Source organism: Podarcis muralis, chromosome 3 (assembly GCF_964188315.1).
Source record: "Podarcis muralis chromosome 3, rPodMur119.hap1.1, whole genome shotgun sequence".
Lineage (NCBI taxonomy): Eukaryota > Metazoa > Chordata > Lepidosauria > Squamata > Lacertidae > Podarcis > Podarcis muralis.
The window spans coordinates 2,188,738-2,213,080 of NC_135657.1; the positions used below are offsets into that span (position 1 = coordinate 2,188,738).

Here is a 24,343-nt window from a genome sequence, read left to right on the forward strand (position 1 = left end):
GGCATAGGATGTCAATCAAATCCAATAAATCAAAGGCGCGGGTGTAAATCACTGCCTCTCAGCCCAGCCTACCTCGCAGGGGTGTTGTGAGGATTAAATGAGGAGGGCGGGGGGCATGTATACCGTCTTGAGCTCCTTGGGCGAAAGGTGGGACTTAAATGCAATGAAATATATAAGAAACTTAAGCCCTGCTTGTGGGATCCCTCGAAGCATTGCTGCGAAACCAGGGTGGACCTGATCATTCCGCAGGGCTCCGTAAGAGCAAGTCATCCCCACCGACCCAGGCGCCTACAGAAATGAAGCCGGCAGCGCCGAATCCCTTGTGCTTTGAGGGGGGGATCCCGATACGGCAAGCAAGGCTCAGCCTCAGAATTTGGGGACCCTCCTCCCTCCGACGCGCCAGCTAGTTGTGTGTGCTGCAGCCTGAAGGAGCTGGCCTGTAATATATGCACCCCATTCCCGAAATCTCCAGAGCAGCAGCTGGACCAGACAACCCCCCTCTCCCCCCCCTTCTTCGTAGGGTGCAGCAGCTAAGCGGTTAACCGCAGCCAGCTGTAGCTCCAGCCGCCGCTGGATGAAGGCAGCGTGGAGAAGATGCTCCTCCGTTATCCCTGAGCCATCCGCCAAGTTGCGCGCGGCTGGAGAGGCTGCGAAGGAGCGCGGCTGCTGCTGCAGTAGCAAAGGATGGAGGAGGGAGGAGGGGGTGGCGGCGGGGGGGCCCAGGGCAGAGGAGAGCTTTGCCGGTGAGCCAGGATACCAGCCGGAGGGTTGTGCCCAGAGAGAGAGAGAGAGAGAGAGAAAGCCAAGCGGTACTTTTCTGCGACAGCTCCTGAATAATTGAGGCAAGCGAGCGGCTTGCAGCGCTTCGCGAGGCAGCTGAACCGTCACACGGCTCCGGGTCGCCTCTCCTCCTGGTCCAGGGAGGGAGGAGACGCCGACGGCGGAGGAGATGCGCCCTGACTGGCCCGGCAGAGACCAGCAGAGGATGGCAGAGCTCTGAGCCCCTAGGATCAAGACCACCGCCGCCACTGTCCAACCCTGCCAGTCTGTCGTAGCTACTGGGCTGCCTCACCGGCAACATGGCTTTGGTGGTGCACCTGAAGACGGTCACTGACCTGCGGGGCAAAGGAGACAGGATTGCCAAAGTAGCTTTCAGAGGTATGTCCGCATGCGGGGAGCTGGGCTGGTACGTAGGGGGCGCTGGGCTGCAGGCACAGGGTCGGGGGTCCTCTAATGGCAGCAAAAAGTTCTCCGCAGGGGAGTTGCGTTTGGGCTGCAGGAGCAAGGACAGGGCCCAGGTGAGAGGGGCTCGCTCACCTGTCTGCCACCGGGGCAGCTCCAACCTGAGAAACTGGGGGGCTCCTGCCATCATTTTGCACATGCCAAAGTTGGCTGGAGTTGATTTTTTTTAAAAAGGGAGGATTCTGGTGGCACCAGTCCTGGCTGTGTGGCCGCATCCTCCCAAAGAATCATAGAATTGCACAGTTGGGAGGGACCCCCCAGAGTCATCTATCCCAACCCCCTGCGAAGCAGGAATTTGTTTGCCCAATGTGGGGTTTGAACCCCTAACACTGAGATTAAGTCTCATCTTCTGCTGACTGAGCTATAGTCATGTTGCCCAAGTGGCTTACATAAATTAAGACAGATGGAGGAGGGAAGATTTGCTCCAGATCCTTGCGAGACCCTTTGCAAAAGCTCTTATTTATTACGTATTCATTCTGTTGCTACCGCACCTTTTCCTCCGTGGACCTCGAGGTGCCTTGCATTCCTCATTTAATCTCCACAACATCCCTGTGAGGTAGGCTAGGCTGAGAGTGACTGGCCAGCCCAAGGTGATCCTCAGCAAGCTCTACGAGCCAAGTGGGGATTCGAACCCAGTTCTCCTCCAGGTCCTAGTCCGACACCCTCACCACTACACTGGCTCTCCCCACATGGAGGAAGTCACAGTTGCTGAAAGAGCCAGCTCGGTCCTTGCGTAGCAGACAGTTCAGGGTCGCATCCTGCACCACAAGTGGGGTGCGGGAGAAGATGGCACAAGAGTGCCCTGCCCCTCTGCCTGGCTTCACATTCTTCCGCCGAAACTGCTTTCACGAAGAAAGCAGCAAGCAAGGAAGCTATTTGATACTGAGTCAGACCGTTGCTCTGTCTCCTTCAGACCCTATTCTGCACTAGCTGGCAACAGTGAAAGTCTCCAAGGTTTCAAGTTGGGATCTTTTCCCAGCCCTAACCCATGGGTAGGCAAACTAAGGCCAGGGGCCCGGATCTGGGCCAACTGCCTTCTCAATCCGGCCCACGGACGGTCTGGGAATCAGTGTGTTTTTACATGAGTAGAATGTGTCCTTTTATTTAAGCTGCATCTCTGGGTTATTTGTGGGGCCTGCCTGGTGTTTTCACATGAGTAGAATGTGTGCTTTTATTTAAAATGCACCCCTGGGTTATTTGTGGGGCATAGGAATTCGTTCATCCCCCCTCATATAGTCCGGCCCCCCACAAGGTCTGAGGGACAGTGAACTGGCCCCCTGCTTAAAAAGTTTGCTGACCCCTGACCTAACCAGAGATGCCACTGAGGACTGAATCTTTGTGCATTCAGAGCTGCTGCTCCAACCACTGAGATTACGCCCCTTCCCCTATTAGCTTCCGAAATCCGGCCTTTTCCCTACAGTCTCTCCAGTCTTAGTGGAACTCCTCCGATCACCTCCTCCCTCATTTCTGCAGTCAATAAGCAACGCCGGTTGTTCCAGCTGGCCTCTTGGGCCCAGCGAAGAGTCAGCGTGGTGTAGTGGTTAGAGCGCTGGACCAGGACCTGGGAGACCTGGGTTCAGATTCCCACTCAGTCTTGAAGCTCACGGGATGACAGTCGCAGCCTCTTACCCTAGCTTGCAGGGTCGTTGTACAGATTAACTGAGGAGAGGGGTGAACCGAGGACTCTTTGGAGAGGAGATCAGTCGTGGGAGATCAATGCAATAAAACCAGTGTTTTGTGTTGATCGTGGTGCTGCTTTTTGTACTTTTGCAGGGGTTTTACTGTTGTTTTCGATGCTATCTTAATTGGTGTATGGGTAGGGCCTTAAAAATGTTTTAAGTAAGCAAAGAAATAAATAGCAGAGCCCAGACTGGTGAGACACAATTTAAGAAGGATGTTGACAAGTTGGAAGTTGTGCAGGTGAGGGCAACCAAGGTGATCAAGGGTCTGGAAACCCGTAAGATGTAGTTGAAGGAGCTGGGTATATTTAGCCTGGAAAAGAGGAGACTGAGTGGAGATATGAGAGCCATCTTCAAATATCTCAAGGGCTCTCGCATGGAAGATGGAGCAAGCTTGTTTTCTCCTGCTCTGGAGGGTAGGACTCGAACTCATGGCTTCACGTTACAAGGAAGGAGATTCCGACTAAACATACGGAAAAGAACTTTCTGACAGTAAGAGCTGTAAGACAGTGGAACAGACTCCCTTGGGAGGTTGCGGGCTGTCTTTTCTTGGAGGTTTTTCGGCAGAGGTTAGATGGTCATCTGTCTTGGATGTTTTAGTTGAGATCCCTGAGATTGTAGAGGGTTGGGCTAGATGTCCTTCAGGGTCCCTTCCAGCTCTGAGAGTCTGTTATTCTTTGCTTCTGTGCTTTTATGAGGCATCCCTGCTCCCCAGTGCTTAAATCTAGACTCTAGGAGAACTAGGAGGAAAATGTACCTTGTCCCTTTTTTCCAACTCCAGCCCAAAGTTCAGAGCCCAGCCTTACCTGGGGAGGTGCTATGCACTGAACCTCAGACTCTCTGCAGGCACAGCCTCCGCTCTGCCCCTTTCTTGTGACGTCTCCTCTAACACAACCTTTGTGCATGAATGTGTGTAGATCTCATCAGGCAGCTGTTGCGTCCGACGGCATGCACACATGTTCCAAACACATCGCCTACTCTAGCAGGATGCTCCAGGCATCCACTGCATGGAGCGATAATTTGAGCTTTTAATTCTGCAGCCATTGCATCGGCAATCCTCACCTGTGAGGTAGGCCAGCAGTCTTGTGACGCCCGCCCTGTGGAATGCCCTCCCACAGCTATCTGACGTTTAGATGGCATCTGAAGGCAGCCCTGTTTAGGGAAGCTTTTAATGTTTGATTGTGTTTTTAATCTTTTGTTGGAAGCTGCCCAGAGTGGCTGGGGAAACTGAGCCAGATGGGCAGGGTATTATTATTATTATTATTATTATTATTATTATTATTATTATTAACAACAACAACAACCTCATACTGTGGGGATGGTTCTGAGGGCAAGCAAGACTGACTTTGCGGTGGCGTGAGATTCGGACCTGGCAATTAGCAGCTCATGCTGAGCTCCAATATCAGCTTTCACACCCCCATCAGCACCAAACACATTGAGCTGCTGTGCTGTTTGCAGCATAAGAATAAATTTGAAAGTAATTCCCACCTCTGGAAACACAGCAAGGGAAGTGGGCAACACTGGTTTCCCCTTCCATGTCCATTCTAGGAATGTTGTAAAGGTAAAGGGACCCTGACCGTTAGGTCCAGTTGCGAACGACTCTGGGGTTGCAGCGCTCATCTCCCTTTATTGGCCGAGGGAGCCGGTGTACAGCTTCCGGGTCATGTGGCCAGCATGACTAAGCCGCTTCTGGCGAACCAGAGCAGCGCACGGAAATGCCGTTTACCTTCCCGCCAGAGCAGTACCTATTTATCTGCTTGCACTTTGATGTGCTTTTGAACTGCTAGGATGGCAGGAAGTCTGTGGGTTAGGGACTGTTTTACTCTGACTGTGCATGAGCCATGCAGGGATTACAGGGTACCAAATCAATCAATCAATCAATCAATCAATCAATCAATCCCCTGGGGAAATGTGCCTAGGGCTGCAGCCCAGAATGCGCCACTTGTGACTATGAACAGGGCATAGAAAGTGGAAGAGAGGCATATTCTGAAGTGCATTTTCACTCCAGCTAAGGTAAGGTTACCAGATTTTTTTCAATGAATTCAGGGACACTTTTCAACTTCAATGGATTTTGTTGTTGTTTAGTCGTTGAGTCGTGTCCGACTCTTCATGACCCCCTGGACCAGAGCACGCCAGGCACTCCTGTCTTCCTCTGCCTCCCCCAGTTTGGTCAAACTCATGCTGGTAGCTTCGAGAACACTGTCCCACCATCTCGTCCTCTGGGGGAATATGCATAGGAATTCGTTCATTATTTTTTTCAAACTATAGTCTGGCCCCCAACAGTGCTTGAGGGAGAGTGAACTGGTGCCCTGTTTAAAAAGTTTGAGGACCCCTGTTCTTAATGCTTTTTTAAATTTTATTTTAAAGTTACATTGCCTTTTTTTGTTTGCTGTCCTGGGCTCCTTTGGGAGGAAGTGAGGGGACCTTAAATGAAACTGATTCAAACCCCACACTGACCAGTTCATCTCCACATCGCACCCCTTATATTAAAAAAAGACCAGCAAGTCTGCTTTGCAAGTGTGCCAAAAGCAGTTTAGTTCTGCATCCTGAATTGGCTGGCATGTGACTGAATCCGACCCGGAAATAGTGAAAAATCTAGGAGCTCTCTCCCTGCGTGCCTCTGTTTTGCACATAATAAAATGAAATCACGTATAACCAGCAGGGCTGTTACAGAACTCTGATTAAAAGGAGACGGCGGAGTAATTTCAAAAGAAGTTAAATAACGCCGTACAAGGAAGCTGCAGAGATAAGAGTGAAATTCAATTTATGTGACTTTCACTGGCGCTTCAAACATGCTTCTTATCTCAGCCTCTGTGCAGCGGCTGTAAATTTAGCAGCTCTGAGCAGGAAACCCTTCTCTTGGGCAGACAGAATAATACAATCATAGGGTTGTAGAACTGGAAGGGATCCCAGGGGTCATCTTGTCCACTCCCTGCAATGCAGGAATCAAAGCAGAAGAGATCCCGGAGAAGAGGAGGTTAAGGGGTGATATGATAGCCATGTTCAAATATATAAAAGGATGTCATATAGAGGAGGGAGAAAGGTTGTTTTCTGCTGCTCCAGAGAAGCGGACACGGAGCAATGGATCCAAACTACAAGAAAGAAGATTCCACCTAAACATTAGGAAGAACTTCCTGACAGTAAGAGCTGTTCGACAGTAGAATTTGCTGCCAAGGAGTGTGGTGGAGTCTCCTTCTTTGGAGGTCTTTAAGCAGAGGCTTGACAACCATATGTCAGGAGTGCTCTGATGGTGTTTCCTGCTTGGCAGGGGGTTGGACTCGATGGCCCTTGTGGTCTCTTCCAACTCTAGGATTCTATGATCTTGGCAGGTGGCCCTCCAACCTCTGCTTGAAAACCTCCAAGGAAGGAGAGCCCACCAGCTTCCGAGGGAGTCCGTTCCACTGCCAAACAACTCCTACTGTCAGAAAGTTCTTCTTGATGTTTAGTTGGAATCTCCTTTCTTGTAACTTGAGTCTTTGGTTCGAGTCCTACCCTCCAGAGCATGAGAATAATCATTGAAATATACTTGGAGTTGAGAGTGGATTTCATGCTCTTTATTCAGCTCATAGCGGTGAGGAGGAATGGAAGTTCCCCCAGAATGTCTGCCTTATATGCATTATTTACACAATGGGTCCCACGTGATTGGCTAATTCCGGGATTATCCTGTAGGCCAATCAGGTTGCAGATTCACTTCCACCTGGAGCGGGATTGGGTGGCTCCTGTGGACCAATCATACTGCTGCATTGTTCTAGGACCAATCAGACTGCTGCATTTTGGATCCTATTCAACTCAGTACATAATAATAATAATAATAATAATAATAATAATAATAATAATAGTAATAATAATAATTTATTTATACCCCGCCCATCTGGCTGGGTCTCCCCAGCCACTCTGGGCGGCTTCCAACAAAGTATTAAAATACAGTAGTCTGTTAAACATTAAAAGCTTCCCTAAAGAGGGCTGCCTTCAGATGTCTTCTAAAAGTCTGGTAGTTGTTCTTCTCTTTGACATCTGATGGGAGGGCGTTCCACAGGGCGGGCGCCACCACCGAGAAGGCCCTCTGCCTGGTTCCTTGTAACTTGGCTTCTCATAGCAAGGGAACTGTCAGAAGGCCCTCGGCGCTGGACCTCAGTGTCCGGGCAGAACGATGGAGGTGGAGACGCTCCTCCACACCCATCCGCCTCCTGTCCCCCAAAACCAGTACTTCTGTCTTGTCAGGATTCATCCTCAATCCATTAGCCGCCATCCATACTCCAATCGCTGCTAGACACTCACACAGGACCTTCATGGCCTTCACTGGTTCTGATTTGAAAGAGAGGTAGAGCTGGGTATCATCCACATATTGATGAACATGTGACAGCCCTTGAGATATTTGAAGATGGCTCTCATATCACCTCTCAGTCTCCTCTTTTCCAGGCTAAACATGCCCAACTCCTTCAACTGTTCCTCATAAGGCTTGGTTTCCAGACCCTTGATCATCTTGGTTGCCCTCCTCTGAACATCTTCCAGCTTATCCACATCCTTCCCAAATTGTAGTACCCAGAACTGGATACAGTATTCCATACCATAAGACTTAGGAATATCTGTGAACATATTCACCCCCCCCCCCAAAAAAAAATCCCTTCCCTGATTCAACATGCATGCTATGATATAATTCATACTGGCATAGATCTCCTGTTCTTTGACTGTCCCAAATGTGTAAGCTCTTCTTCCGCGTTAATTACATAGTAAGAGCAAAGGATGGCATGGCCAAATTACATGCAATAGGTCCATTTTCATGTTCATTCAGGACTATGGTTGATCCAGTTATCCTTTGTGCTGTTGCATCAATACTGCGCCTATGTACCCAACTTACATTTTTTCGTAAATATTTATTGAGCTTGAGATTAATGGTTTCAAACACTATAATATTGAGAATGATTTCTTGGAGGTGGAGTGGTAAGCCAATTTGCCTACGAAATCCCCTTATCCCATAAATGCCAACTTGACCACTTCGATGCTCAGAACTGGCACTGTTTACAGGTGCCACAGAAATACCCATTCCACATTTGTGAGGACTCAATCTTCTAGTGTTGCAGCACCTGGCCTGCGGAACTCCCTGCCTATTGATGTCAGGCAAGCGCCTTCCCTGTGGTTTTTCTTTTTTTTTGCACCACCTAAAAACATCCTTAGGGACACAGGTGGCGCTGTGGGTTAAACCAAAAGAGCCTAGGACTTGCCGATCAGAAGGTCGGCGGTTCAAATCCCCATGACTGGGTGAGCTCCCGTTGCTCAGTCCCTGCTCCTGCCAACCTAGCAGTTCAAAAGCACGTCAAAGTGCAAGTAGATAAATAAGTACCACTCCGGCAGGAAGGTAAATGGCGTCTCCGTGCACTGCTCTGGTTCACCAGAAGCGGCTTAGTCATGCTGGCCACATGACCCGGAAGCTGTATGCCGGCTCCCTCGGCCAATAAAGCGAGATGAGCGCCGCAACCCCAGAGTCGGCCGCAACTGGACCTAATGGTCAGGGGTCCCTTTACCTTACCTTTAAAAACATCCTTAGAAACACTAAACATTTGGGCAAGATGTTGATTCCTCTGCTCAGAAGTCTCCCGATGCAGAAACAGGTTTTTTTCAGAGCACAAGAGGTTAATCTCCTGATCAATAGCTAAGATTTATGCCTGACCACCATCTATCTCCATGTAATTATTTCCGTCACCAGCCTGCCAACAAAAGACATTCAATCCACCATGTTCTTCCCCTGGAAGTTATTATTATGATCTTTTAAATGATTCCCCCGACTATGTCTTTAGCTTTTCCTGTTTTATCTGTAAGTTGCCTCGAGTCCCTATCAGGGGTGAGAGGTGGGGTATAAATGAATGAATGAATTTACTGAAGAGAGATAGATAATTGATTATGGTTGGAGACCAGCTTATAAAACACACTTGGGGGTACATTCCCAGAAAGAAAACAAACAGTTAAAACAATGTACAACAATAAATTTAAATTTTATAAACGCGATAAGCATGTTGTTGTTGTTTAGTCGTTTAGTCGTGTCCAACTCTTTGTGACCACCTGGACCAGAGCACGCCAGGCTCTCCTGTCCTCCACTGCCTCCCGCAGTTTGGTCAAACTCATGCTGGTAGCTTCGAGAACACTGTCCAACCATCTCGTCCTCTGCCGTCCCCTTCTCCTTGTGCCCTCCATCTTTCCCAACATCAGGGTCTTTTCCAGGGAGTCTTCTCTTCTCATGAGGTGGCTAAAGTCTTGGAGCCTCAGCTTCAGGATCTGTGCTTCCAGTGAGCACTCAGGGCTGATTTCCTTCAGAATGGAGAGGTTTGCTCTTCTTGCAGTCCATGGGACTCTCAAGAGTCTCCTCCAGCACCAGAATTCAAAAGCATCCATTCTTCGGCGATCAGCCTTCTTTATGGTCCTATATGCGATAAGCATATAGACTCTTAAAACTTTAAGCTAAGCTACTGCATGTCCCAGAGTCACCCATGGAACTGAGTTCGGGGATTTTCTTCACGAACTAGTTTGAGTCAGGGGATGGTCTGTGCCTACAGAGAATTTACTGAACATCTTAATAACAATTCAACCCAAATCATTGAATGGTTCAAGAATAATTTGTGGAAAGGGGAGGCAGTTTGGAGGGGAGGGGGGCTCTCTGCTGCAGCTGTGTCCATGCATGATCTGGCTATCTGGATGGCTGGTGGGTGGGATGGACGGACAGACACAACCCTCTGAATTTACAGCCAACCCAGGCTGGAGAGGCTCCCTGCCAAGGTTTTCAGCCGAGAAGTGAAGCCTGCAGGCCAGCTGAGCTCAGCTCCTTGCTGTGAAATCCACCTGCAAAAAACACAGAGAGGTACCTGCTTGCCTGGAGCTACAGGTTTCGTTTGCTGCTGACAGAGGAAGCGTTGAGACGCCTCGCACTGTTTCCCTAGAACCGCAGGCTGAAAGATGCCTAGCTGAGCATCTATTCCGCACATCAGCTGTTGGGCGGCGAGTCTGAGCAACCTCAGCAAAGCCCTGCTGTCCCTCCTGCTCGTGAGGAGACCCTCCCTGGGTCACCTCGTGAACCGCAAGGACTCTCCAGGGTGTTCCCTACTTCCAGGGGTCAAGAGCTTCTTTTGAAAAAGATCTCTATTCCTATTCTTGGGGGGGGGGGGTTAATTTTGATACTATACTACAGGCACGTCCAACTCCCAAAAGACTACGACCTACTCCAGTTGTTGATATTTATGTTGTTGGCCGACTGGTTGGACATCGCTGCTATGCTACCTTTGTTCTCAAACTTCATCTGTTCTGGAAGTCCGTTCCAAAACCAAAGCGTTCCAAAACCAAGGTGCGCTTTCCCATAGGAAGCAATGCAAAACGGATTAATCCGTTTCAGACTTTTAAAAACAACCCCTAAAACAGCGATTGAACATGAATTTTACGATCTAACGAGACCACTGATCCATAAAATGAAAGCAATGTACTGCAGTCACACAATCAATCAATCAATCAATCAATCAATCAATCGGTAGCTGAAGTGGGTTCCACACTGTCACAAAAACAAAACAAAAAGAGGCGCAAAAACAAAAATGCAAAATAAATAGCAAAAACAGACAGACCTCAGCGTAACACTCAAAACAGAAGTGTGGCACTCAAAACGGAAGCGTAACACTAAAAAAAGAAAAACACAGAAAAAGTTCGCAAACTGAAACACTTACTTCTGGGTTTGCAGTGTTTGGGTTCCAAGTTGTTTGAATACCAAGGCGTTTTAAGAACCAAGGTACCACTGTACTATGCATGTTTAAATGTGATACTGCAAGCTCACCCCTCTCACTGAATTTGTATACATACTAATAGTGTGAGGGGGCTCAGGAGAAAGCTCCTTGACTCGTGTGTGTGCACGTGTGTGTTTCGAACCCAAACCCAGCTGTGTTTGTCCAACCTCTGGGTTGGACTAGATGAACCTCAGTGTCCCTGCAACTCTATGCTTCTGTCTCCCACCCATTTCCCGGCTCTTCTCTTACTCTCTCCGGCTCAGCCAGGCCTGACTCTGCTCAATATCCTTCGTTCCCCACGAGATCCACCTATTTATAGGTCCTCTCGCTTGCTTCACAGTTTCTCTGGGATTTGTTCACAGACGTCTGTGTGTCACAAGCAGGTCTGGAAATTGGGGACTGTCTCCCTGGGGTGCCTCCTCACTCACTCCCTGAGGGTGTCACATTCCTGCAGAGTTTAAAACACCCGCCCTGCGTGCGTTTTCTGCAAAGGCTGCGAGGGCCACACGGGAAGGATGCAGGGGCCAGAAGGCAGCATCTGGAGGCTACACCACAGCTTTACACAACCCAGATCTATTGCCTTGGCACCACCTGCCATGGGTTGCTTCCCTGACCTACTGGGTCACTCTTTTGGGGATCTGCCAGAGGGAGAATCGTAGAATTAGATTTCATTCCTCAGGGCCTGTAAGGCAGAGTTGTTCCGCCTGGCCTTTGGCTTGGAATCAACTTGATCCCCTCCCCCTCTTTCTCCTTCTGTGATGGAACTCCTATTTGGGGACTTCCCTGGCTTTTTTCTGGCCCACGTAGGAGCAGTCTGGATAGTTGGCCTTGGTGAAGACTTGTCGTTTTCATCCCCAAATTTTTTTTGATTTGAGTTTCTACTGAAATGAGGCTGCATTTTAATGTTGTACTTTAATCTTGTTTTTAAGTTGTATTTTGATCCATTGTTTTTATACCTGGTGTTAGCCGCCCTGAGCCTGGTCTTGGCTGGGGAGGGCGGGGTATAAATAAAATTATTATTATTATTATTATTATTATTATTATTATTATTATTATTATTATAACAACAGTCAAGTATAACATGACTGTTGGCCCACAGAGCCTAGGACTTGCCGATAAGAAGGTCGGCGTTTCGAATCCCCGCGACGGGGTGAGCTCCCGTTGCTCGGTCCCTGCTCCTGCCAACCTAGCAGTTCGAAAGCATGTCAAAGTACAAGTAGATAAATAGGTACCACTCCGGCGGGAAGGTAAACGGTATTTCCATGTGCTGCTCTGGTTCGCCAGAAGCGGCTTAGTCATGCTGGCCACATGACCCGGAAGCTGTACGCCGGCTCCCTCGGCCCATAGAGCGAGATGAGCGCCGCAACCCCAGAGTTGGCCACGGCTGGACCTAACGGTCAGGGGTCCCTTTACCTTTACAACATTCCTAGAGGGGACATGCAAGGGATGCTTTGTACCAGCCAGTAGAAAACTTCCTCTTTTCTTCTGGGTTGGGACAAACTTCCTCTGCATGTGACTAGAGGTGGGCGTGGCCTTACCTGCGCAGGTAACAAAAGGGCAAGGCAGGGAGCACACCTTCGCTTTCTCTCATCTCCATCTTGCTCTCGATGTGTGAGCGGCAGCAACTGCCTGTCTGCAGTCACTTGGGACTAACACCCATACGGGGCAGTTCCACGTGTATACCGGTGAAACTCGAAAAATTAGAATATCGTGGGAAAGTTCCTTTCTTTCACTAATACAACTTCAAAGGTGAAACTAATATATGAGATAGACTCATGACCTGCAAAGCAAGATATGTCAAGCCTTGATTTGTTATCATTGCGATGATCATGGCGAACAGCTGATGAAAACCCCAAATGAACAATCTCAGAAAATTAGAATATTCAAGGAAATCAGCAAAACAAGGATTGCAAATTGAGCAAGATTGGGCCTCTGAGAAATAGAGGCATATCTCGCTTTGCATGTCATGAGCCGAAATTTTTAAAAAAGAAGAAGACTGTTGTGTCATTATTGTTTTTAAGAGGGAACTAAAGGGGAAATTCAAACGAATCTACCAACTAGCTTCCTGCCATATGCAGGGAATGTGCTTTGCTACTAACTTACTAGTGTGAGTGAGAAAGGATAATATTTAATTAATATATCCTCTCCTACCGTCCACAACATTCCCACACTGGGAGTTGAACCAGGAACCTTCTGCATGTGAAGCTAGCACTCTTCAACTGAGCCACGGCCATTTGCCACATCTTTGAACTATCCGTCGCTGGGGAGCAAGGATGGAAGAGCACTCTTGCCTCCAGATTTTGTTAGCGGCTTCTGGTTAGCCGCATCAGGATTTGAAACGTGCTGCTCCTTCGGTCTGATCCTGCGGGGACTGAGGGCAGAGATCCCACTCTGCCAAGACAGTCCAAGGGTGGCAAATCCCAGTGATATCAGCTGTTTTCCTGGGGCAATTCATCATATCAGCATTAAGTAGCTTTTGAATTCTTTCGCCGGCTGGTTGTAATGTGAAAGAACATCATCTGGAGAAATCACGATGAGCTGAAGATGTACTTGCTAATGCTAAATGACAGGGAGGCTCCTGGGCTCTTGAGTTCATCATTTAACTTTATTTTATCTTCATTGCCATGACTTCTGCTCTTGAAAGACCTACATTGGCTCCCAGTACGTTACAGTACGAAAGACCTACGGTACATTGGCTCACTAAACGGCCTCGGTCCAGTATATCTGAAGGAGCGTCTCCACCCCCATCGTTCTGCCCGGACACTGAGGTCCAGCTCCGAGGGCCTTCTGGTGGTTCCCTCACTGCGAGAGGCCAAGTTACAGGGAACCAGGCAGAGGGCCTTCTCGGTGGTGGCACCCACCCTGTGGAACGCCCTCCCATCAGATGTCAAAGCGATAAACAACTACCTGACATTCAGAAGACATCTGAAGGCAGCCCTGTTCAGGGAAGTTTTTAATATGTGACATTTTAGTGTATTTTTCATCTTTGTTGGAAGCCGCCCAGAGTAGCTGGGGAAACCCAGCCAGATGGGCGGGGTACAAATAATAAATTATTATTATTATTATTATTATTATTATTATTATTATTTGGACTTCTTTGTTATTGCCTGCCAATTGGGGTACTTACTCCAATTAATCATAGAATCACAGAATGAAAGAATCATAGCATGAAGGGACCCCCCAAGGTCATCCAGTCCAACCTCCTGCCATGCGGCATTCTCAACTAGATCAAACATGACAGGTGGTCATCTGATCTCTGCTTAAAAACCTCCAGGGAAGGACAGCCCACAACCTCCTGAGGGAGACGGTTCCACAATCCAACAGCTCTTGCTGTCAGAAAGTTTTTTCTGACGTTTAGTCGGAATCTCCTTCCTTGTAACTTGAAGCCATGGGTTCGAGTCCTACCCTCCAGAGCAGGAGAAACCAATCTTCTTCCACATTCCATGTGACAGCCCTTGAGATATTTGAAGATAGCTCTCCTGTCTCCTCTCAGTCTCCTCTTTTCCGGGCTAAACATCCCCAGCTCCTTCAATGGTTCCTCATAAGGCTTGGCTTCCAGACCCTGGATCTTTTTAGTCACCCTTCTCTGTACACATGGGTGTAGCCAGGATTTTTGTTGGGGGTGGTGGTGGAGAGACCTCAGTTAGCTATATATTTTTATTGATTGGGGGGGGGGCAGCTGCCCCCTGCCCTCCTTGACTTCCAGCTTGTCAATACCGGTCTTAAATTGTGTCTCTATACTATACTTCTCTATAATATACACTATACGTCTATTGATGCAGCCTAGAATAGCATTAGCTCTTTTTGCTGCTGCATCATGATACAGTGGTACAGTGGATGCTCGGGTTGTGAACGTGATCCGTGCGGGATGCACGTTCGCAACCCGCAGCGTCCGTAACCCACAGTGGTGCGTCTGCACACGTGCGAGTTGCAGTTTAGTGCTTCTGCGCATGCGTGACCACTGAAACCCTGACGTAATCCGAAAAAACCAAACACAACCCAAAAATACACAACCTGCAGCGTCTGTAACCCGAGGCATTACTGTACCTTGGTTTATGAACTTAATCCGTTCCGGAAGTCTGTTCTTAAACCAAAACTGTTCTTAAACTGAGGCGCACTTTCCCTAATGAGGCCTCCCGCCGCCGGTGCCCTTCCACTGTTTGGATTCTGTTCTTAGACCGAGGTAAAGTTCTCAAACACTCAAGACACTATTTCCGGTTTCACTGAGTTTGTAAACCAAATCGTTCTTAAACTGGACTGTTCCTAAAGCGAGGTACCACTGTATATGATATCCACCCTCAGAATGTGGAATGGTTTCCCTTGGGAGCTTCCTTGGAGACAGTGGCGTAGCGTGGGGGGTGCAGGGGGGGCCGGCCGCACCAGGCGCAACATCTGGGGTTAGGGCAAATCCACGGGTTAGGGGGCACAAATTACTTGCCTTGCCCCGGGTGCTGACAACCCACGCTACGCCACTGCTTGGAGACTCCCCTTCCTGGGAGGTTTTTAAGCAGAGGTTGGGTGGCCGTCTGTCAGGGGTGCTTTAGCTGAGATTCCGGCATTGCAGGGGGTTGGAATGGATGACCTTTGGGGGTCTCTTCCAGCTCTACAATTCTATCATTCTATGATCATTCCATGGCTTCTCTGGGAGAAATATAATTAGGGAGTGCAAAGCCTTACACTGAGTGGCTTCCTCACATCCTTAAATGCAAAGACCAGACTGTGGGATGTGATCCATGAGAGGCAGTCAAGTACAACATACCTTGTAATGCTAGAGAAGACATGTGAGGGAAGGTTTGGTCCAGCCAGTCAAAACGTCCTGTTCCTCCTGGCTGGAGCATCCTTCCTTTTCCCTGTGATAGAAGGTGGGCGTGACCTTACCTGTCCAGGTAACAAAAGGACGAGTCGCACAGCACCCTTCCCTCTTTTTGACTCCCTCCTTCGTTGGACCAGCTTTTAGCTAGGACTGCTCTGCTAGCTCTCAGCTAGCAGAAGCACTGAGATTATTCCTCCATATGGGGTAGATCCACATGAGATTGAGATTATTCATGAGACTGAGATTATTTATGAGCACTGAGATTATTCCTCCATATGGGGTAGAGCCACATGTACATATTTGTAACTAAGTCTGCCTTCAGGAATCCAACTGTGAACTGATGTAAGTAAACTTCTTTTATTGACTTTGAATAAGATTGTGGCTTCTTTATTCTTTTAAGAGGGATTCAAGGGAATTTACCAGGAATTATACAATTCAATCTGAGACAGACTGAATTGTATAATAGCGAGAGACTCACACATGGGCTCCATGATTACTGCAGATGGTGACTGCAGCCACGAAATTAAAAGACGCCTGCTTCTTGGGAGAAAAGCAATGACAAACCAAGACAGCATCTTAAAAAGCAGAGACATCACCTTGCCAACAAAGGTCCGTATAGGTCAGGCTATGGTTTTCCCAGTAGTGATGTATGGAAGTGAGAGCTGGACCATAAAGAAGGCTGATCGCCGAAGAATTGATGCTTTTGAATTGTGGTGTTGGAGGAGACTCTTGAGAGCCCCGTGGACTGCAAGAAGATCAAACCTCTCCATTCTGAAGGAAATCAGCCCTGAGAGCTCACCTGAAGCTGAGGCTCCAATCCTTTGACCACCTCCAGACTCCCTGGAAAAGACCCTGATGTTGGGAAAGATGGAGGGCACAAGGAGAAGGGGACGACAGAGGACGAGATGGTGGGACAGTGTTCTCGAGGCTACCAGCATGAGTTTGACCAAACTGCGGGTGGCAGTGGAAGACAGGAGGGCCTGGCGTGCTCTGGTCCAGGGGGTCACAAAGAGTCAGACACGACTAAACAGCAACAACAACAACAATGAGAGGCTCACACGAGCCTGCAACCAGCTATCTGCTGTGCATGTAAAAGGGGGAATGTAACTCTGCTAAGTAAAGGAACTTGCTAGCGCAAGTTAGGAAGGATATTAATAAACAATATATCCTCTCCTGCCACCCTGAACATTTCCACACCGACAGGAAGAAACTTCTAAGTCTCCGCCATTCCCGATGCAAATTGGAGGCAGCTCACAGCAATATTAAAACTAGAAGCAGCAAACAGGATTCTTCGGCTGGAGGCAGACATATTTAATATCCGCCAAAGCCTACTGGCTTTGAGAGAGGGTTGATTTCGATTTGGCGGTAGATGGTCTTAACATTTTAATAACGTTTCTCATCCCCTGTCATGTCGTAAAAGTTGCATTCAAAGAGGAGTCTCTGCGACGGAGCAATAAAAAGCGAATGCTGATTTATATACATGCCCAGGATTAACAGCTTCTCTCCTTAGCGTGTCTGATGGGTTTGATTCGTCAGCCGGCTGCCTCGATGGTACTCATCCGTCTCTTGGGGTCCCAGGCTTTGATGTATTTACAGCAAATGAGTCTGATCAAATTATTATTATTATTTATTATTTATTGAATTTGTATATCACTCTATACCCAGAGGTCTCAGGGTGTTTCACAGAATAAAATTGTTCAAGAATGAGATGTAATGCAAAAAATGTTTTTATGGGATTTCCATACAGGGATTTATTGAGTCACACTATTTCTATTCCACTTAATATATATTAAAAAATCTCTAAGCGGTATACAGAAAATGACAGCAACAACAGACAACTTATATCACAACAAACCCCACAAGAGCACACTGCTCTCATTCAAAAACGTCACGTTATTCCATTGCTAATACATGGAAAGTAGTATCAGGTCTTTTGCGCTGGGACACAACCTATTTGGCCTATTGCAATTTCAGAAAAGGTTATGTTCAGTCTGAGACTGATACAGACTAAAGCAAAACCGCAAAGGTTTCCGTGCAGTTGGGTAGGATATGATTCCATGAACCATGGATCAAAATACAGTATTTACATCTATTTGCTAGAAATAGATATATCTCTATGGATGCCAGAGACCATACAGACTTTTGACAATTGCCTCACTCTCTGTTCGTTATCTGCATAGATGAGTCACAATCAGGCCAGATTAATACATTAATAAAAATAAAATGAGAGGACATTTGTAAATATGTAACAATGCTCTTTTAAGGGCTTACCGGCACCAATGTTCCAGGGGATAAGCTTGGTGATATGCTTTCTTGTATATTTCTTTATTTTTGTTATACATATCTTTGTGTGTGCGTGTGTGCAAGAGTTTGGGGTTTTAAGCTGTGTGCTAGACTCTTCTAACCCCTGGATGCAGCAAGTGTTAAAATCTAAGCCAGTCTGGCTTCCTGGTGAGATGGTCGCTTGGGTGATGGGCCATTCAGGTGTGAGACGGCGAATGGATGGGACCCCCTTTCTCAGTAGACAAAGCCAGAATTGAGTTTGACAGTGACGTGGGCCAGAGAAAGAGCAGCAAGTTAGAAAGAGAGTCTGAACATGTTTGACTGAACTGAAAACTATGGAGAGACCTGATCTGAATAGAGATACTGGATTCTTGTCTCATTGCACATGCTAAGGCTATTTTTGGTCATCTGCATACTATCCCTGGCTTTTTCCTGTAGGACTAATTGCAGTCGTTAACAGTCGTCAACAGGTTGGCCATACCCATTGAGTCGATCAACCATCTCCCACTACCCTTCTATAAGGGTCTGGAGACTTCTGTTTCAGTGTATCTGAAGAAGTGTTCATGCACACGAAAGCTTATACCCAGAACAAACTTAGTTGGTCTCTAAGGTGCTACTCAGAATTTAATTTATTTATTTCGACTGTGTCAGACCAATACGGCTACCTACCTGAATGTTTGACTTCCGTTTGAATCCAAGGCTTCGGCTATGGGAGAAACAGGGGTGTTAATGCCGTGAACCCTTCCATTGTAGGCTCAGGGTGTACATATGTGTAAACAAACCATACAGTCATACCTCGGGTTAAATGTGCTTCAGGCTGAGCGTTTTCAGGTTACACTCCGCGGCGACCCAGAAGTAACAGAGTGTATTACTTCCGGGTTTCGCCGCTCGCGCATGCGCAGACGCTAAAAATGATGTCATGTGCATGCACGGAAGCGCCGAATCGTGACCCGCGCATGCACAGACATGGGTTGCGTTCGCTTCAGGATGCAAATGGGGCAACGGAACGGATCCTGTTCGCATCCAAAGGTACCACTGTATATCATAAAAGGACTCATGAATCTTGGATAAGCCCCACTGGACCCCTGGAATCTCCCACCACTCAGAAGTTGGGGGTGGTGTGCAACCTTCCTTCCTTCCTTCCTTCCTTCCTTCCTTCCTTCCTTCCTTCCTTCCTTCCTTTCTTTCTTTCTTCTGCTATTTATCCATATACACAACAAACTTAATACAGTTTAAGACATAAATGTCTGGGTAGACTTGTCTAAACAAGAATCTTTTCAGTAGGAACCGAAAAGAGAACAGGGAAGCACCCGCTTCGTGTCAATAGGCAGGGAGTTCCGCAGTGTAGGCACTGCCACACTCAAAGATGGAGCGGAAGAGGTATTCTGTGGTGCCTCGAGCAGTGCCAGTTCCCCCAGTCGAAGTGGCTCAGTGGGTGTATATGGAACAAGGCAAACTGATGCTAAGAGCTCCTCTTGGCCCAACTATCAACACGTTTCTTCTGGGTTCTGTGCTGTTCTGCAAAAGCTAAATGTCTGTTTTTCCCCTTGGCTCCTGCAGGCCTCTCCTTCTACACCCGAGTGATCGAGAACTGCGAGGATGAAGCACCATTTGATGAGGTAAGGAAGGAGGAGGGGTTTTTTTATCTGCAGCAAGGAGTGTTTGGGAACACCCCTGCCTCAGACTAAAGTTCCCACAATGGGTGGTACAGCTTTCTAGGGGGCAATGGGGGGGGGGGTGCTAAGAAACAATGGGGTGGCAGGGGGTTGCTGGAGGTGTGAATGGCTTCTCTGACTTTGAAAAGCTGGTATCGCTGGACCAATTAATCCGTTTTGCGGAGTTAATTAAACTAGATAGTTCTGATTAGATAGGATCATCATCATGCAATTAATTGTTACTGTTTTGGATTTTATGATGTGGTTCTCTTCCTTAGTGGGTTGTGCAAAGTGCTATTCTGAATAATGCTTTTTATAGGGTACAGGACACTGGGATGTGTTTATGGAACCAAGCCACTGGCAGCTCCAAAATATTTGGGAACCACTAGACAAAGGGATGTTGGCCATGGTTTAAAGTGCTGGTTTGGAACACCCTAAACCGTTTGGAACTAGGATGGCGAAAGAACCACTCACTCCTGTCCGTCAAGTGAGATGGTTGCCTGACTTTTACCACCCAAAGCGAGGCTGGTGGCAAACAGGGGCAGGACGGGGCCTTTGGCGTGGTGGCACCAAGACTTTGGAATTATCTTGCCAGGGAAGGACACTCAACCCTTATTTTGATGGGACTTTAAGAATGTTCTTAGGTGTGTCTTGGTGGGGATGAAGGTGAGACGGACAAAGATCTCCAGGGAGTTGTTTTCTTCTTTGCAATTCTGCATTTTTAAAAAATTTCTATTTTATAGTGTGTGCAAATATCAGTGCTTTTTCTTTTCTGGAATGGATCGTTTGACTTGCACCATACGCTTTGTTGTGGGAAGGCTAGAGTGTACAGTTTTGAAAACAATGTCGAGTTATACGATGCCTGCCTTTCCCCTTGGCACAAATTTCAGAGAATCATTGAATGGAAAGGGATCCAACGGGTCATCTAGGAAGAAGTAAGGACACCCCTGAATGACTGTTCTGGTCCCTTCCAACCCTACAATTCTATGATGATTCACCTGGCAGGTGTATCACAGGTAATGTGCTCAGAATGTGCTCAGCTATTGCCCCTAGCTAGCAAGGCCAGAGCTCAGGGATGATGGGAGTTGTAGTCCAACAACATCTGGGGACCCACAGGTTGAGAACCGCTGCATTAGGGCATCTGGTTGGCCACTGTGAGAACAGGATGCTGGACTGGGTTGGCCACTGGCCTGATCATGCAAGCCCTTCTTACCATCTCGAATAGCTAGGGAATTGTAAAGGTAAAGGGACCCCTGACCATTAGGTCCAGTCGTGGCCGACTCTGGGGTTGCGGCGCTCATCTCGCTTTACTGGCCGAGGGAGCCGGCGTACAGCTTCCGGGTCATGTGGCCAGCAGGACTAAGCCGCTTCTGGCGAACCAGAGCAGCGCACGGAAAACACCATTTACCTTCCCGCCAGAGTGGTACGTATTTATCTACTTGCACTTTGACGTGCTTTCGAACTGCTAGGGTGGCAGGAGCAAGGACCTAGCAACGGGAGCTCACCCCGTTGCAGGGATTCGAACCACCAACCTTCTGATCGGCAAGTCCCAGGCTCTGTGGTTTAACCCACAGCGCCACCTGCGTCCCTCTAGGGAATTGTACTTCTGCCCTTTTTCATGCCACATCTGTGTGGGCCGGTTGGGGTTCCATGGAGGGGATGAGTAATGGGCACTCTGCGCATGCTCCAAAGGAAACTTCTTTTTAAAAAAACATTCCTTCACTCACACACACACACACACACACACACACACACACACACACTGGCTGGAGTGAGTCTTCCTTTGGCAGCAGTCAACTCAAAGCAGGCCCCCATCCCTGACCCTGACACACCTGTGAGATGGTGGCTAATTCCTCTGCTGTTGCTCCCAAAGTTTCTCTGCCAAGTTTTGCGTCTGCAAAGCTGATTCTCCTCCTCTCGTTACATAAACCTCCGGTGCTGCAAACCTTACATAACGGCCTCCCTCACAGAGCCTCTTGCCAAGTTCTTAAAAACACTCAGGTTGCAGGAGACGGGTCCCCCTGGTTTTCCCTTCTTCCACCTCTTTTCTCTCTCTCTCTCCCTCCCTCCTCCTGCCACTTTGCAGCAGATCTGAGTTCTCCTCTGCTGCAAAAAGCTCCTTTTCACTTGCAACCTTCAGAGCCAGTCAGCTGTATGCAGAGGTGTCAATGTTGGAGGAGGCGAGGGGGTTGCTCCTTGCCTCAATGCCACTTTGAGGTTTGGAACCAGCAACAAGGGGGCAGAAATTCATTCCCTTATTTGCACTCCCCAAACCAGATGTGTGCAAACCAGCATTCAACAGCTGCCCTTCGAAAATTTGTGCTCTCCTGAATTTTGTGTGTAACAAACGAAAATCTGCCCTTATTCCCTTATGGGGGACACAAGAGCCCGTTACAGGTTCTCCATCGGTTGGGGATAAGAACAGAGGCCAACCAGAGAATATTGAGAAGCAAAGCAGCTACTAAGCCTGATCTTTATTGAACTGTTGCAACAGGGTGCCCCCTTCACACGTAGGAGAAGGAGGAGGACCTTGAACCAAGGTGTGTCCGCCCTTATATAGACATTTTAAATTGCCCGCGCTGGAGTCCAAGACCACCCCCAGAAACATCATACATACATCACAGAAAAGGTGGTCTACAACAGAAATCTGAGTGTGTTGTTTATCTCCCGTCTGGCAGGTTACCTGTTAATGCTCACTTGATTGGATACCCTGGGGAGCCTGGCCAGTATTTTCTAGTGACAAATACTTAGTTCCTGAGCCAGGTCAGAGGCTCACCCTATTCATACACATATATACTGTATTTTTCGTCCCATAGGATGCTCCGTCCCATAGGACGCACCTAGTTTTTTGGGGGGGAAATAAAGGAATTCCCCCCCTTTATTTCCCCCCCAAAAGCAGGTCAGGGAAACCGAACCAGGTCGAGGAACAGCAGGATGGCGGCGCTGTGCCTCCCTGCTGTCCCCCGAGCTTGTGGGGCTGGCCGATGTCTGCCCGGCGCGAGGGGCACTCTGCTTCAGGGCGCCCCGCTTGCCCGCCGGGTGGCAGGCTGCTATCCACAGCATGGGGAGCCCTGCGGGAAACTCCTGCAGGGCTCCCCACACTGTGGATGTCTGTCCAGTGCGTGGGGCACTCTGCTTCAGGGCGCCCCGCCCACCCGCCGGGCGACAGGCTGCTATCCGCAGCCTAGACATCCCTGCGGGACCTCCCGCAGGGCTGCCTAGGCTACGGATGTGTTCCCGAAGCGCCGGGCGCTCTGCTTTCAGTGCGCCCGGCGCCCCGGGAAGCAAGCTACTATCCGCAGCCTAGACATCCCTGCGGGAACTCCCGCAGGGCTGCCTAGGCTACGGATGTGTTCCTGAAGCGCCGGGCGCTCTGCTTTCAGTGCGCCCGGTGCTCCGGGAAGCATGCTACTATCCACAGCCTTGACAGCCGTGCGGGAACTCCCGCAGGGCTGCCTAGGCTGCGGATGTCTTCCTGAAGCCTGGAGAGTGAGAGGGGTCGGTGCGCACCGACCCCTCTCGCTCTCCAAGCTTCAGCAAAAGCTTGCATTCGCCCCATAGGACGCACCCAGATTTCCCCTTCATTTTTGGAGGGGAAAAAGTGCGTCCTATAGGGCGAAAAATACGGTACCCCTAAGACAGGTTTTGTGAATGAAAAGACAATGGGGAGGCTTTCCCATTTTCCTTCGACCTTTGAGAGAAAACATTTGGTCAGCTTGGGAGCCAAAATGGCTCCAGGTCGGTCTTCCTGTGCTGCCTCAGACATGTGGCCCATACATTTATGTACGTGTTTGCCTGGCACATCCACGAACATTTATTATATATATAAAGACCTTTTTTTTATTATTTCATCTGCAACATAGTTTCCCCGAGCAAAGCAGGTGCCCCCTTAAAGTGCATGTTCGGGGAGAACATGAGCAAGAAATGTTTGTGTTGGTGAAAGCAATGCACAAAAATGCATTAGGTTAGGGGAAATCTCATTGCAAAAAGGCATATATTTTCCACACAAAAAAGGATTTGCGAAGTGAAATGCACACACAAATATATGTGGATTTTGATGAGGACTTTTTTAAAAAATCACAGACTGACGTGGAAATAGGGAGCACTGGAAGACTGGAAAAATAAGAAACTGAAAGTTCTCACAAAAAAAATTCCTTCCAGTAGCACCTTAAAGACCAACTAAGTTAGTTCTTGGTATGAGCTTTTGTGTGCATGCACACTTCTTCAGATCTGAAGCAGTGTGCATGCACACGAAAGCTCATACCAAGAACTAACTTAGTTGGTCTTTAAGGTGCTACTGGAAGGAATTTTTTTTGTTTTGACTATGGCAGACCAACACGGCTACCTATCTAACTGCAGTTCTTAGTGTGAGTCATCCCTGATTTTTTTTTTGTTACAAGTTTGACTAATGTAGAATTAAGAAAATTTCGGCTGTGAAATATACTCAGAGTCGCAAAGTGATTTCATGCTCTTTATTCAGCTCATAGTGGTGAGGAGGAATGAATGGATGTCCCCTCAAAGTATCTGCTTTATATACATTATTTACACAATGGGCTGCACATGATTGGCTAATTCCGGAATTCTACTGTAAGCCAATCAGGTTGTGGATTCACTTCTATCTGGAGCATGATTGGGTAGTTCCTGCCAACCAATCATACTGCTGCATTGTTCTAGGACCAATCAGACTGCTACATTCTGAATCCTATTGTTCTAGGACCAATCAGACTGCTGCAGTTTGGATCCTATTCAACTCAGTACATAACAGGCTGGGAAGAAAATTTTTGCTGGGGAAACCCCACCAGGAAGTTTGAACTGCCCACAGGTCATTTTCTTTGTTTTGAGTGAGGCTTGCAGAGAACCCAGATGAAAGCAGAAAGGAAGACACATGAACTTATCATTTATCAGAGCTGAGCC

At 48.1% G+C, this 24,343-nt stretch overlaps 1 protein-coding gene across 1 annotated transcript in view; it reads left to right on the forward strand.

Annotated features, from left to right (window-relative positions):
• Nucleotides 1-468: 468 nt before the first annotated feature.
• The window catches only part of OTOF (otoferlin), a 185,210-nt gene continuing 161,335 nt past the window's right edge, over nt 469-24,343 (forward strand). The window contains exons 1-2 of the mRNA XM_077925364.1: nt 469-1,158; nt 19,335-19,393. Of these exons, the coding sequence (XP_077781490.1) occupies nt 1,080-1,158; nt 19,335-19,393 (138 nt within the window). The 5' untranslated portion in view covers nt 469-1,079. The remainder of the gene's footprint in view (nt 1,159-19,334; nt 19,394-24,343) is intronic.